The sequence below is a fragment of the Lolium perenne genome, chromosome 4, assembly GCF_019359855.2.
Source record: "Lolium perenne isolate Kyuss_39 chromosome 4, Kyuss_2.0, whole genome shotgun sequence".
NCBI lineage: Eukaryota > Viridiplantae > Streptophyta > Magnoliopsida > Poales > Poaceae > Lolium > Lolium perenne.
Window position 1 is genome coordinate 11,587,370 of NC_067247.2, and position 16,159 is coordinate 11,603,528.

Below are 16,159 nucleotides of genomic sequence, written 5' to 3' on the forward strand. Positions count from 1 at the left end.
TTCTTCACCTGGTTGTTGTCCAAAGGGCGGGTGCAGTCGCGGGCGTCGCTGCTGCACAAGAACATCCTGGCAGTCGCTAAAGCCAGCTGCCCTGTTTTCCATGCTCCCCTAGAGACGGCGAACCACATCTTCTTCAAGTGCCCCTTCGCGCGGCGCTTCTGGGGTGTTGTGGGCTTTCAGTTCCCCGACGCCGCTGATGTCAAGCTCCTCTACGAGTACGCCGCTCATGCTGCGGTGCCTCCTGACTCTGCCTCGACTTTCACCCTCCTGTGCTTGTGGAACTGTGGAAACATAGGAATGTCGTCGTCTTCCGTGAGCAGCAGCCCTGCCTCCCGCTGCTGCTACATCTCTGCCAGGGTGAGGCTCGTTTCTGGCGAGCTAGACTACCTGGAGATCAAGAACTTGCTGAGGCAGCTTGGCTTGCCTGCCTGACAGAGAACATCATCTCTGTCTGATGTCCTCTCTCCTCTGTACCCCTTATATCTGAAAAATCTCCCCCTGTACACACTTTTTATGGCCTTGAGTCCAAGCAATATATACAAATTCAGGTGGGGACTGTCCCCCCGGTGACCATCAAAAAAAAAAAATTGGTTCACGAATCCCAAGGTTAGCGATGATTTCTCGAGTTTAAATCAATCGTTGTGTTTGGGGTCATTTTTCAATAAAATTCCCTCTGCATGCTTGGACATTTAGAATTCTTCCAAAGGCACGTGTGATAATGTTGCACAGTCTATGAAGCTGTTTTTCTTAAAGGAATTGCGTGAGTTTATTTTAACGTGCCGCTTAAAGGCTGCAGTTTACTGTATCAGCATATGTGTTTTTGGTGGTTCTACATTTAGGCCTCATACTGTGTGGTAGATGTACTGTTGGACAACGGCGCAAAGCTGTGGAAGAACATTGATTCTTAAACTGGATGATAAGTTATGACGTTGTTCATGCTGCCTGCATTTTCTATTTGTTGTCTCGCTAGAGGGGGACGTAGTACCATGGCGGTGAGCATGACGAAGGTGGCGCGCACAGGCCCACCCTAGCGTAGAAAAATCGGTGTGGCCCAATTGGGTGAAGTGAAGCTGCCCACAAAAAACTGTCCGATCGGTTATGTCTAGCTATGGTATTTTTACTGAGAAGTTCCACCTCGCTCCGTTACATCGGATCTAGCTTGTTTATATACGTCCATGAGTTGTCTGAAAAATATCCTCATCAATCTCTCCAAAATCAAGAAGCAAGAGCACTGTTGTTTGGTCCAAAACCAAATGTGACCAAGAAGGAAGCAACTTTTCCATATGCTGACTGATGTGGCTTCATGGACAGACTTGGACTTGAACTAGAAAGGACTTTTGAACAAATAGATGTTGCCCCGCAAAAAAAAGAATAAATATATGTCGATGTGTTAAATCAGCCCGTCTATTTTTTTTTTTTTGAACGTTAAAACTAATATATTAAAGATAGAACACAGTTACAACATATGCCATACAACTCGTACTCTGAAAATCAGAGATAAAACAAGTGCCTAACTGCACACATTTGAAAGTTGGTATTGAGAACACAACTGTCGATGCCGAAGAACACAATTGGAGCCTGCCAGGGGGTCCGATGAGAATTCGAACAGAAAACCTGCAATTGTATTCTCCAGGGGCCTCTTGCAACCTCACCAACCGTAGAGCCAGTGGCTCAACCAGCAATCGCGTTGGTAGGCGCCTTTGAGGTTGAGGATTGAGCTGTAGATCTAGAGGATGCCTAACCGAGCTCAAATCGATGGGATCTTCGCCGCTGAATCTGGGGAGCGACATCGGAGACTCTCTCATCTGTCTCCGGCGAATACACCCGAGCGGCACGAAGAAAGCAAAGACAGCATGATCAGCAACTTGACAAGGAAGCAACATGTGGCAACCAGACTGCAATTGTATCATATTCATCTCTTTAACCATCTGTAAACAACGAGCACGAGTACGCCTGTGATGATAATCAATGGAAACCGGCGTTGGCATGGTGATCCTGAAGCCATCCAGAAATAATATGATCACCGGGCCATTTGCAAGATCAGACTCAAATCTTTTCCTTGCACTTGTGAACTGACCTGTGCAGCAATCTAAATCGCAAACACGATGACCATAGCAATTCAGGATCTCTGGCTTACAAAGCTTACAGGGGCATGTGTTGAAGATGTGGGCAAGATCAGCAGCATCATCTTCTTGTGGAGAGATGGAGGAGTTCCTTCCCCTGAGCTTGTCATCACTGGTAGGGAAAGCTTGCAAAAACAGTCCCTGCCAACACCCATCATCTAGCACCCAGCTACACATACTGCCACCTTCATCTCCCTTCCCTTGACGGACAGTAAAGAGGAAGTAAAGCAATTGCAGATTTTCAGCAGATTGACGGGCAGAACGACTCACAGGACTGCAAAGCACCTCGACAGGTACCACCTTCTCCTCGCCTCCATGGCCGGCCAAAAGGGGTAGCCACTTTCGGATCTTGCAGAATCGTGAGCCGAAGCGAGCACAGACATTCAGGGATCCTCCGCCCTCTACAAAAACAGCAGTAGCCTCCCACCAGAGGCGCCTGCACCAGATCAGAGCTGAAGGGTATCCAGCGTCGCTCGCACACGCCGGAGAACGGGCCGCCGGACCTTGAGCTTGCAGCAGTTGCTGAAGAGCAGATGGCCTCCTTCCCTCACCACCACGGCCGGCCAAAGGAGAGAGCCACCGCAGCCGCCACACCTCGCAGCCACCACAGACCTTATTAGTTCACAGTGGATCTCCAACAGCTGACTGGTATTGCCATAAAAAAAGACCAATTATTGTCAGTTACCTGAGACGCAAGGAACACGAACATCAAGAAAGAGATCAGCATGGCTAAAAAATTATAGGGCAGACATGAGACTCTTATGACGGCACCACCCATAGGTCTATTGCCAAAAAAGCAGATTTACAAGTCTGGTACTCTGGTAGGACATCAACCTACTCTGCTTAGCCTAGTATGATGTGTGCCCTATAGAAGGTAAAGCTTGGCACCCGGTTGAAGACTCTCACGTAGACGAAATCTAACAGTATCAAGGGCAGCGCAACGGAGCCCTGGCTTTATCTTCTCCGTTTTCCGCAGATCAACTAGTCTTTCACATGTATCCACGGTCAAGGTATCTATCACAGGGGCATTTTCCACAACATGCAAAAGGAGCTGAATATGGCTGTTTGCTGCTCTGAATCCTGTAAGGTGCATATTCTTCAGATTTAGATATTTGTATCCACAAGCTGGAATGTCTAGCCTTGAAGGTCCACCCTTTGCAAACCACAATGTATAAGAGCTATCAAGCTGCGAAAGAAGAAAATAACGTTAATATTAGTACACGACATCAGCACACATGTTGTGAACTAACTAAGCTCTGAGAATTGGAAGGAATAATAAGTGTATCCATGTCTCAAAACAAGTAGGCGCTGAAAAAGACTGATACGTTGAACTGACACTAAGCATCTTGGTAATAAAATTCAGTAGATGGTCACTGAAGTAGTATCCTTAACAAAAAAAAAAAAGTATAGTTCGTTGTTACCATCAAGGTGAAAATACTCACATGTACTTCCAGATTTTCAAGAAACGGAGCAACCCTCAAAAGAGACACTATGTAGAGAATCTTGTCCTCATCTTCCTCACACATAATCATCACTATCTGTACATGCCTGAGCTGAGAAAACACTCGACGGCTATCTAACACCCATGTAGTCTGAAAGAGAAAAGAGCAGTTTGAGGTCACTGCAATGATAAAACATTGTTGTTACACACTTGAAATATGTTCCAAACTGTACCTCCATTCGTTGGAATGTGAACTCCAACGTCAGGTTTCGTACACCTGGAAGCCCGTCGAGAAGTGCAGCTGTACAATGCTGAAAAGTTAAATCGTGAAAAATAACTTCTGCCTTTTCCAGCTTTATAGAATGATGGAGAGCAATAGGTATGCAGTCTCCTCTATACATAAAGGTGGAGAGCTTGGCAGCATGAAACTGTATCTTGGTTATGTTGTTGCAGTGCTTAACTCTGAAGTAACGCAGCTGGGACAACGGTCGACTAAACTCGAGTTCATCCTTGAGCTGGCACCTGACTATACTCAGCCACTCGAGATTCTCGCAACTGCATAAGATAGTGTCAAGATCCTGCCTCGTGGTATTCAGTAAATGGAGATCGAGCTTTCTTAGGTTTGGAAAACCTATGAACTGGGCAGGAGGTGGTTTGAACGATACAAAGCTGATTTGAAGACACTCTAGGCAGGATACACTTTCCTTGTCAAATAGCTGAAACGGGAATCTGTAATGATCCCCATGCTTCAGAAAATCGGATGGTGGTGCCAAATCAAGAGCTAGATTCTTTGTTTGGGAGGAGATAGCAAACCTGATCCAGTTATTGAGATGATAAGTTAGATTGCTCTGAAATGTAAACTTGATCTCAAGATGGTCAATGGCCTTTCCACGGTGCTTCTGCAAAACTTCATTGACATGGTCAACAAACACCTGTGCATTCGGTTTCCCCCCATGCCTGCGCACATCATCATTGTGATTGAAACTTAGCCTGGGGCAAGCTGTCCATATATATCTCCACTCACTCGACAAAACACTGGACCGTACAGCCTCTCTTGCAGGTAACTTTGATAGAATTGTGCACAGCACATCCTAATTGAGCAGAGAAAAACAAGATTATACATTTATGCTTTGACCCCAGGAGCAGTTAGTCCAAATAAATATACATAGTAGCTACACTGAACATTTAAAATGATACTCCGTAGTACATATGTACCTGTGGAAGGTTGTCAAGTTTAGCATTTGGAGGCCCCTCATTGCGAGCTGCTATTTTCCTTGCTGGTCTATTGACATGGTAATGGAGTTCACACTTCTTCTCGAGAGCTGTTGGAGAATTCAGATAGTTTCCCATTTAGCTGCAAGCTGAAGATAAAAGCATGGTTATGCGTCATACTACATAGTCTTGTTTCCTTTACATGTAAGATTATAAAAGGAAAGTACTGATTGCATGCTTAACAAGGTAGATAATAAATGACAAAAAAAAACTAGGGTTACAAGAATCTCTCCATCTTGTTTTCTATAGTACTGTTATCAAAGAATGTGAACTCGATGCTTAAACAGGACAGACGATAAATGAACAAACAAAACTGCATATACCTAGGACATGACATCGAGACAGCATTCCCCATGTCAAGGCTCAAGCTACAAGAAATAAGGAGAAATTTGGGGGAAATCGCAAAACTTGATGGGGTTCTTTTCTTGGTGTGCAGTGGATTGGGAAATAACCAGCAGTACAAGCACCATATATAGTGAGGTCCTGGGGTATGGATGTTACCTATGGAGAGCTGGACCAGCCGGCGAGAGCGGCGGCGCATAGAGGAGAACGCGCAGACTTCCGTCGTCTCGGCGAGCTTCGACCAGCAGCGGCACAGGCGGTCGCGGAAGAAGCGGCGGCAGTGCGATAGAAGCGACGCGGCGGCGCTGCGTGGTCGGCTGGCGCAGGGACCAGCTGCGTGATTCTGCGCACACCTCTGGGCTGGAATTTACTGGGCCGAATTTTTATTTGGCTGGACTTAGAAAACAAAGCCCTCTTTCCTGGAAAGAAATAGAAACAAATCGGTAGGTCCTAGTATTTTTTTTTGTTTGAAATGGGGTCCTAATATTTTGGCTACGAATAAAAGGAATATAAATTTCGCCCCCAAATATAGCATAGCGGAGCAGTAAACCCTGCACTGAATTTTGGTACTCCCTCCTACTCATATTACTTACCATTAATATGGATGTATCTAGAACTAAAATGTATCTAGATACATCCATACTTGAATCAACTAATATGGATCCGAGGGAGTATGATTTACACCCTCAAATATATACTACAATACACTAGTTCAATATCCGTGCATTTCTACGGTCTTCAAAACTTGTTTCTCAAATACACTCATATGAACATAAAATGCACATAAATATTTGTGTACAAAAAGTATATTTTTTATGCACCTTGTTTGGTTGTGTAAACACTCATGTTGATAGAATTCATCTTAATTATGTCCATGATCAACAAAAGTGAAACATAATATATAAAAATAAATAAAATTCATACATGGTTATGTACATTATTATGCAAAATAATAAAAAACAATTAGAATGGATACTAACTACCACTAAATGTGGTGCAGATGAATTTTGTAGCATTCCAAACACATAAATGCATTAAGGATGCATATTAATGAATATTGTGTTGTCAGATTCAACAATCAAATGTGTCTATTGTAAATGTAATTTATGTATGTAGGAAAATGCCCACACTCTGCAGGTTCGAAAAACTACAAATTATAAATTTTACTGCTGATTTCACTTTTTAGTGGAAGCAATCTAAGAATAAGAGTTATATGTTATTTTATAAGATGATTGTAATAAATAAATAAACAAAATTTCCAATGATACTAATAAATAATTAAATGAGAAGGCCCATTACCTTATCAGGTTCCGAAATTCCAAAATTCGGAAACATAAAATTGTCAAAAGATTGACAAAAAGTATATATTTTTATAACCACTCTGCCATAGATATTATATGAAATCTTAAGAAAGATACCTCTTTGGCTTTAAAAGTCCAACTCAACTTATGAACATATACAACGAAGAAATTTGATACGAAAACAGTTACCTTCATTCTAGGTCAAGGTGAGCCATTAGCGAGATCAATAACCTCCACGTACTCCTGTTTTCAATGGAATTTTATTATAGATGTCATGGTTGCTTTCTCAAGATATTTCTGGCATTAACTACATTACTACTGCGAGCGTACCTGCGCAACGTGTCACTGCCAGCCATAGCATCTCCATCAATGTTCCGAACCGTGTCAATGGAGTCCATTAGCAAGGCATGTGAAAGATAGATAAATTATAGTTCAGTTACATGCTCATTCTTCATCTAGCAAGGATCCCAATTCTAATAAACATAAGAAATCACAAACTGGAGAATGGAGATACTCTAATATGCAAGGCATGTGACTGTCGTTGCCTATTTGACAGTGCTCTGGTGCTCCGGAGGAGGGATCCTCACGGAGGGGAAAAGAAGTAGAGGTCATTAGGCGAAGTGCTACGGGGACGGGAGTACGCGATTTACCCAGCTTCGAAACACCTACTTGAGGACAGGGTCTACTGCTTGTCTGGAATTATCTGGGTGCTTTCACGTTGTTAAGTTGTGGTTGATCCTCTAGGGCTCCCGGGATACGGCTTAGAAAGGCATCAATATCTAGCGTTTACACGGAGAGTCCTAGCCGGAATACAAGATGACTAACTACGGAATATACATTGCAGTACACGTCAAGGATCCGCCTCCTTCCTATCTGGTCGTCAAGGATCCGGATACTTCACGGGCTTTCCTAGATCCGACTTCTACCGTAGGTCGGTTAGGTTCCGGCTCCTGTTCCTGGGTTGGTCTTCATCCATCTTTGATCAACAACAACTGGGTCGCCCGATGGGCCATATGCCACCACCACCACCTATGGGCCACCCGGGCTTGCCGGATCCGAACTACGTTGTTGGCATACCCATAAAGTATATCCACAACAGTAACCCCCAAAGTGCTTCAGGATTCGCCATTCCTCTGTTTAATTTTGGATCCGAGAAGAATCTTGAAGAGCTTCCAAAACTTCATCGTTTCCGACTTCATTCAATAGGAAATCATTCGTTCTTTTATAACGGTAACTGATACGTCTCAAACGTATCTATAATTTCTTATGTTCCATGCTACTTTTATGATGATACTCACATGTTTTATACACACTTTATGTCATTATTATGCATTTTCCGGCACTAACCTATTGACAAGATGCCGAAGAGCCAGTTGATGTTTTCTGCTGTTTTTGGTTTCAGAAATCCTACAAAGGAAATATTCTCGGAATTGGACGAAATCAACGCCCAGGGTCTTATTTTTCCACGGAGCTTCCAGAAGACCGAAGAGCAAACGAAGTGGGGCCACGAGGGGCCGTAACCATAGGGCGGCGCGGCCAGCATGGGGCTCGCGCCGGCCTATGGTGTGGGGCCCCTGCGCCGCCTCCAACTCTGCCCTTCCGCCTACTTAAACTCTCCGTCGCGAAAACCCTATCACCGAGAGCCACGATACGGAAAACCTTCCAGATACGCCGCCGCCGCCAATCCCATCTCGGGGGATTCAGGAGATCGCCTCCAGCACCCTGCCGGAGAGGGGAATCATCACCCGGAGGACTCTTCATCACCATGATCGCCTCCGGACTGATGTGTGAGTAGTTCATCCTTGGACTATGGGTCCATAGCAGTAGCTAGATGGTTGTCTTCTCCTCATTGTGCTATCATGTTAGATCTTGTGAGCTGCCTATCATGATCAAGATCATCTATTTGTGATGCTACATGTTGTGTTTGTTGGGATCCGATGAATATGGAATACTATGTCAAGTTGATTATCAATCTATCATATGTGTTGTTTATGATCTTGCATGCTCTCCGTTGCTAGTAGAGGCTCTGGCCAAGTTGATACTTGTGACTCCAAGAGGGAGTATTTATGCTCGATAGTGGGTTCATGCCTCCATTGAATCTGGGACAGTGACAGAAAGTTCTAAGGTTGTGGATGTGTTGTTGCCACTAGGGATAAAACATCAATGCTTTGTCTAAGGATATTTGTGTTGATTACATTACGCACCATACTTAATGCAATTGTCTGTTGTTTGCAACTTAATACTGGAAGGGGTGCGGATGCTAACCCGAAGGTGGACTTTTTAGGCATAGATGCATGCTGGATAGCGGTCTATGTACTTTGTCGTAATGCCCAATTAAATCTCATAGTAGTCATCATGATATGTATGTGCATTGTTATGCCCTCTCTATTTGTCAATTGCCCAACTGTAATTTGTTCACCCAACATGCTATTTCTTATTGGAGAGACACCACTAGTGAACTGTGGACCCCAGTCCATTCTTTTACATTTGAATACAATCTACTGCAATCATTGTTCTCTACTGTTCGTCGCAAACAAACATCATTTTCCACACCATACATTTAATCCTTTGTTTACAGCAAGCCGGTGAGATTGACAACCTCACTGTTACGTTGGGGCAAAGTATTTTGATTGTGTTGTGCAGGTTCCACGTTGGCGCCGGAATCCCTGGTGTTGCGCCGCACTACACTCTGTCACCAACGACCTTCACGTGGCCCTTGACTCCTACTGGTTCGATAAACCTTGGTTTCTTACTGAGGAAAACTTGCTGCTGTACGCATCACACCTTCCACTTGGGGTTCCCAACGGGCGTGTGCTTTACGCGTCATCAAGCTAAATTTCTGGCGCCGTGATACGTCTCCAACGTATCGATAATTTCTTATGTTCCATGCCACATTATTGATGTTATCTACATGTTTTATGCACACTTTATGTCATATTCGTGCATTTTCTGGAACTAACCTATTAACAAGATGCCGAAGAGCCAGTTGCTGTTTTCTGTTGTTTTTGGTTTCAGAAATCCTAGTAACGAAATATTCTCGGAATTGGACGAAATCAACGCCCAGGGTCCTATTTCGCCACGAAGCTTCCAGAAGACCGAAGAGGAGACGAAGTGGGGCCACGAGGTGGCCACACCCTAGGGCGGCGTGGCCCCCCCCCCTTGGCCGCGCGGCCCTGTGGTGTGGGCCCCTCGTGCCGCCTCCTGACCTGCCCTTCCGCCTACTTAAAGCCTCCGTCGCGAAACCCCCAGTACCGAGAGCCACGATACGGAAAACCTTACTGAGACGCCGCCGCCGCCAATCCCATCTCGGGGGATTCAGGAGATCGCCTCCGGCACCCTGCCGGAGAGGGGATTCATCTCCCGGAGGACTCTACGCCGCCATGGTCGCCTCCGGAGTGATGTGTGAGTAGTCTACCCCTGGACTATGGGTCCATAGCAGTAGCTAGATGGTTGTCTTCTCCCCATTGTGCTTCATTGTTGGATCTTGTGAGCTGCCTAACATGATCAAGATCATCTATCTGTAATTCTATATGTTGCGTTTGTTGGGATCCGATGAATAGAGAATACTTGTTATGTTGATTATCAAAGTTATGTCTATGTGTTGTTTATGATCTTGCATGCTCTCCGTTATTAGTAGATGCTCTGGCCAAGTTGATGCTAGTAACTCCAAGAGGGAGTATTTATGCTCGATAGTGGGTTCATGTCTCCGTGAATCTGGAGGAGTGACAAGAACCACTAAGGTTACGGATGTGCTGTTGCCACTAGGGATAAAACATTGGTGCTATGTTCAAGGATGTAGTCACTGATTACATTACGCGCAATACTTAATGCAATTGTCTGTTGTTAGCAACTTAATACTGGAGGGGGTTCGGATGATAACCTGAAGGTGGACTTTTTAGGCATAGATGCATGCTGGATAGCGGTCTATGTACTTTGTCGTAATGCCCAATTAAATCTCACTATACTCATCATAATATGTATGTGCATGGTCATGCCCTCTTTATTTGTCAATTGCCCAACTGTAATTTGTTCACCCAACATGCTGTTTATCTTATGGGAGAGACACCTCTAGTGAACTGTGGACCCCGGTCCAATTCTCTATACTGAAATACAATCTCTTGCAATCTTGTTCTCTTGTTTTATGCAAACAATCATCATCCACACTATACATCTAATCCTTTGTTACAGCAAGCCGGTGAGATTGACAACCTCACTGTTTCGTTGGGGCAAAGTACTTTGGTTGTGTTGTGCAGGTTCCACGTTGGCGCCGGAATCTCTGGTGTTGCGCCGCACTACATCCCGCCGCCATCAACCTTCAACGTGCTTCTTGGCTCCTACTGGTTCGATAAACCTTGGTTTCATACTGAGGGAAAACTTGCCGATATACGCATCACACCTTCCTCTTGGGGTTCCCAACGGACGCGTGTTGTACACGTATCACGCCGTTGCCGGGGAGATCAAGACACGCTGCAAGGAGAGTCTCCCACATCCAATCTCTTTACTTTGTTTTTGTCTTGCTTTACTTTACTTTATTTACTCCTTTGTTTGCTTTCTCTATATCAAAAATACAAAAAAAATTAGTTACTTTCATTTACTTTATTTACTGTCTTGTTTGCGTTCTCTATATTAAAAACAAAAAAAAATAGTTACTTGCAATTACTTTATTTAGTTTGCTTTATTTACTACTGCTAAAATGGGTACTCCTGAGAACACTAAGTTGTGTGAGTTCACTAGCACAAATAATAATGATTTCATATGCACACCTATTGCTCCACCTGCTGCTACAGCGGAATTTTATGAAATTAAACCTGCTTTACTAAATCTTGTTATGATAGAGCAATTTTCTGGTGTTAGTTCTGATGATGCTGCTGCCCATCTTAATAATTTTGTTGAACTTTGTGAAATGCAAAAGTATAAGGATGTATATGGTGACATTATAAAATTGAAATTGTTTCCTTTCTCCTTAAGAGGAAGAGCTAAAGATTGGTTGCTATCTTTGCCTAAGAATAGTATTGATTCCTGGACTAAATGTAAAGATGCTTTCATTGGTAGATATTATCCTCCCGCTAAAATTATATCTTTAAGAAGTAGCTTAATGAATTTTAAGCAATTGGATAATGAGCATGTTGCCCAAGCATGGGAAAGAATGAAATCTTTGGTCAAGAATTGCCCTACCCATGGACTGACTACTTGGATGATCATCCAAACCTTTTATGCAGGACTGAATTTTTCTTCATGGAACCTATTGGATTCAGCTGCTGGAGGTACTTTTATGTCCATCACCTTAGGCGCCGCAACAAAACTTCTTGATGATATGATGATCAACTACTCTGAATGGCACACTGAAAGGACTCCACAAGAAACCTTTGGGGATGATTGACAATGTTCACATTACGGTTAACAATAACATTGTCCCCGTTGATTTTGTTGTCTTGGATATTGAATGCAATGCATCTTGTCCCATTATTTTGGGAAGACCATTTCTTCGAACTGTTGGTGCTATTATTGATATGAAGGAAGGTAATATTAAGTATCAATTTCCTCTCAAGAAAGGTATGGAACACTTCCCTAGAAACAGAATGAAGTTACCTTATGATTCTATTATTAGAACAAATTATGATGTTGATGCTTCATCTCTTGATAATACTTGATTCACACTTTCTGCGCCTAGCTGAAAGGCGTTAAAGAAAAGCGCTTATGGGAGACAACCCATTATTTTACTTCTGCACTTTTGTTTTATATTTGAGTCTTGGAAGTTGTTAATACTGTAGCAACCTCTCCTTATCTTTATTTTATTGCATTGTTGTGCCAAGTAAAGTCTTTGATAGTAAGGTTGATACTAGATTTGGATTACAGCGCAGAAACAGATTTCTTGCTGCCACGAATTTGAGTAGCCCCTTCTGTAGGTAACTCAGAAAAATCTGCCAATTTACGTGAATGATCCTCAGAGATTTACCCAACTTTAATTAAATTTGAGCTTTTTCATCTGAGCAAGTTAAGTGCCCCAGAAAAATTCGTCTTTACGGACTGTTCTGTTTTGACAGATTCTGCCTTTTATTTCGCATTGCCTGTTTTGCTATGTTGGATGGATTTCTTTGTTCCATTAACTTTCAGTAGCTTTGTGCAATGTCCAGAAGTGTTAAGAATGATTATGTCACCTTTGAATATATGAATTTTTGATTATGCACTAACCCTCTAATGAGTTTGTTTTGAGTTTGGTGTGGAGGAAGTTTTCAAGGATCAAGAGAGGAGGATGATACAATATGATCAAGAAGAGTGAAAAGTCTAAGCTTGGGGATGCCCCCGTGGTTCATCCCTGCATATTTCAAGAAGACTCAAGCATCTAAGCTTGGGGATGCCCAAGGCACCCCCTTCTTCATCGACAACTTATCAGGTCACCTCTAGTGAATCTATATTTTTATTTCGTCACATCTTATGTGCTTTACTTGGAGCGTCTGTATGTTTTTTTTTGTTTTTTTTTTGAATAAAATCGGATCCTAGCATTCTTTGTGTGGGAGAGAGACACGCTCCGCTGTTGCATCTGAACACTGGCACTACAAGAAAAGTTCTGATAGGCAACGTCCCAAAATCGTCCGCTAAGGGGTGTTTTTCGTCGCCTATGGGCCTAACCCGACGATATGGGTTCTGTTGTCGAAACTGCGCCAGGCAAAGTCCTACCACGTTTTTTTCGGTCCGTCGCGCTTGGGTGCCCTTCCGCCACGGAAAATCGGACCGCTGCAGAAGTGTTTCCGGGAGCCCGTTGACTGCTGACGTCATGCAAACTGCCACGTGGCAGACGCCGTTAACTGGCAGTTAACGGCGTTAACCGCTGAAACCCCGTGGTAGATGGTAGGCCCACACGAGGCCTGCCACGTCTTAAGCGGGCCGGCCCATTAAGTTTGCGGGCCGGGCCAGCTGACTTAGTTTGACCGGTCAACTATATAGCTGGGCTGGTCCATTAGTTACGTGGGCCGGGCCTAACCTCTAAGGTTGACTGGTCAAAACATTAATGGGCCGGCCCACTAAGCATGTGGGTCGGGCCGAATGCACTCGTTTGACCGGTCAACAGGCAAAAGGGCCGGCCCACAAAACATGTGGGACCTACTTTCATGTCATCGGGCCGGCCCATTTACCATGTGGGGTCCACCTTAAAGCAAGTGGGCCGGCCCAAGAAATTATTGGGCCGGCCCAATTAGCATGTGGGCCCCACTTTCCTCCTATCGGACCGGCCCATTTAGTACGTGGGGTCCACATTAGATCAAATGGGCCGGCCCACCAAGCCAGTGGGCCGGGCCAAAAGCACAGGTGGGTCCCACTTTCCTGTTAATGGGCCAGCCCATTTAGTATGTGGGGTCCACCATATAGCAAGTGGGCCGGCCCAACAAGATAGTGGGCCGGGCCAAAAACACAGGTGGGTCCCACTTTCCAGTTAAAGGGCCGACCCATTGAGTATGTGGGGTCCACCATATAGCAAGTGGGCCGGCCCAACACGCTAGTGGGCCGCGCCAAAATCACAGGTGGGTCCCTCTTTCCTCTAAAAGGGCCGGCCCATTTAGTATGTGGGGTCCACCATGTAGCAAGTGGGCCGGCCCAACAAGATAGTGGGCCGGGCCAAAAGCACAGGTGGGTCCCACTTTCCTGTTTAAGGGCTGGCCCACCTTAAAGCAAGTGGGCCGGCCCAATTAGAGTGTGGGGTCCACCGTAAATCAAGTGGGCTGGCCCAATAAGTAAGTGGGCCAGCCCGTTTGGTTGCTGTTGATATGCCGGCATAATAGGCGCTTTAGGATTTTGCGGGCCGGCACATATGTGATTTCGGTTAATTGGGCCGTTTAAGGGATGGGAATTCGTGTTTTAGATACTGAGAATATTTACGCAGCAATGATTTTTGTCGGATAGCCTCACTTACCACAAGCAACAAAGAAAAAAATGCGCGAAAGAACTATAAAAACTAACTAAATATTACATCAGCTGCACGGCTTTGAAAAAATATTACAGAACCCAGAGAAATTGAATGGTAATTAAACCTAGCAATACAATGAAGCGATCCGTCAATCTTTTAAGTTGTCCATGCAGCACCTATATCTGAAACAAAGACATTACAAGTTAAGACAGCAACAATGGAAAGGCAAAGACACTACAATATTGTTTGCCAAAGAATTTGGAACTCATCATTTCGTCGTTATAACAAGATCATTGTAATGCGCACAATAAGCAAACAAAGAGTGCATGCCGCTTACCAACAGCCAATATAACAGAGCATGTTAGAATGAAACATCAGACTTACTACTGTCGAGTCCCATGCAAACCAACATGTTCAGGGAGTACAAAATTGGCATGAACAATATAGTAGCAGGCTATAAATTTTGTAACAATGACTGAGCAAGATGAAGTTATGATGGCTACATCTACAGAGCAGGGAATGTAAACCAAACATAGTAGCAGGCTATAAATTTTGTAACAACGACTGAGCAAGATGAAGTTACGATGGCAAAAGCTAAAGAGGAGGGAATGTGAACCAACATGTGCCAAGTGCAATTACTTCATTTTGGCCGTGAACTAAATAATACTCCTGAACTTATAGTGAAGGGGATGCAAATCAAGATGTTTCGGGATATAAACTTGTAATGAGCAACACATAGAGGATAGTTAATGCTGGAGCTTAGGATGGACCAGATACAGAATATAGTGGGATCACCTGTGAACTTGTATAAGAGGGAATGCAAACCAATATGTTCAGCATTCCATATGTGAGCGTCATGCCAAGTCAGAGAAACAAGTCAATAATGCAGCTTTTGAAGAACAAGATGGCACGCAAAATTATTATCTAGTAATATGACAAGTTTATTTGTACTACAGGCTAGATAGCAGAGTGATAGCATGCCAAACTAAGTCCTTACTTTGTTAGCTTACAATGAAGTAGATACAAAACAATGGCATCACCTGTAGTACAGGGAATGCAAGCCAACATGTTCATGGAGTAAAAAATTGGCACAAACAACATAGTAGCAGGCCATAATTTTTGTAACAACGACTGAGCAAGATAAAGTTATGATGGCTAGATCTACAGAGCAGGCAATGTAAACCAAATATAGAAGTTACGATGCCAAAAGCTATAGAGCAGGGAATGCGAACCAACATGTGCAATTACTTAAAATTGGCCATGAACTAAATAATAGCAGGATGTTACTATAATACCTATAATTTTTGTAACAACGACTGAGCAAGATAGAAGTTATGATGGCTACATCTACAGAGCAGGAATGCAAACCAAAATGTTCAATCGCTTAAAGTTAGCAATGAACTAGAAAATAGCAAGGTGTTACGGTCATAGCTAGGAATGAACTAAAAGAGCTTCAGACAAACAAGCATATGAACCCAGAACATGGCGCTAAAACAAGGGACTTACATTAGGAGAAGCACTCTGTGGGAGTCACAGCAGATCTTCCTGGGGTTGATAGATCCGGTGATGAAGTACGCAACATGTGCTACTTGGGGTTGGAGAGACGGCCATTACACTTCATGGTTACTCATCTCATCTGCAAAAACGTAACGGCGCGTCGTTAGCACAAACAGGTTCCCCCAAGATTAAACAAGAACTTGCAGGCAAGCAATAGAAAAGCGACAGTAGAAGAGTTTAGATCATGCACGGCGCCGGTGAAGCAGATCCGGTTCATGCACAG

At 43.8% G+C, this 16,159-nt stretch overlaps 1 protein-coding gene across 3 annotated transcripts; it reads right to left on the minus strand.

Annotated features, from left to right (window-relative positions):
* Positions 1 to 1,464: 1,464 nt before the first annotated feature.
* Positions 1,465 to 5,540, minus strand: LOC127291769 (F-box/FBD/LRR-repeat protein At1g13570). Of its 3 annotated transcripts, none has more exons than XM_051321086.2 (6): positions 5,338 to 5,540; positions 4,780 to 4,925; positions 4,378 to 4,655; positions 3,798 to 4,293; positions 3,566 to 3,715; positions 1,465 to 3,309 (listed from the first exon to the last, which is right to left on the minus strand). In XM_051321086.2, exons 2-6 carry the CDS (start codon positions 4,912 to 4,914, stop codon positions 2,989 to 2,991), a joined length of 1,380 nt encoding a protein of 459 aa, XP_051177046.1. In that variant the 5' UTR covers positions 4,915 to 4,925; positions 5,338 to 5,540; the 3' UTR covers positions 1,465 to 2,988. The 3 variants fall into 3 exon arrangements, with proteins under 3 accessions (XP_051177046.1, XP_051177047.1, XP_051177045.1); XM_051321087.2 differs by having other exon boundaries at positions 3,798 to 4,119; positions 5,338 to 5,539; XM_051321085.2 differs by having other exon boundaries at positions 3,798 to 4,655; positions 5,338 to 5,539.
* Between the last annotated feature and the right edge of the window lie 10,619 nt (positions 5,541 to 16,159).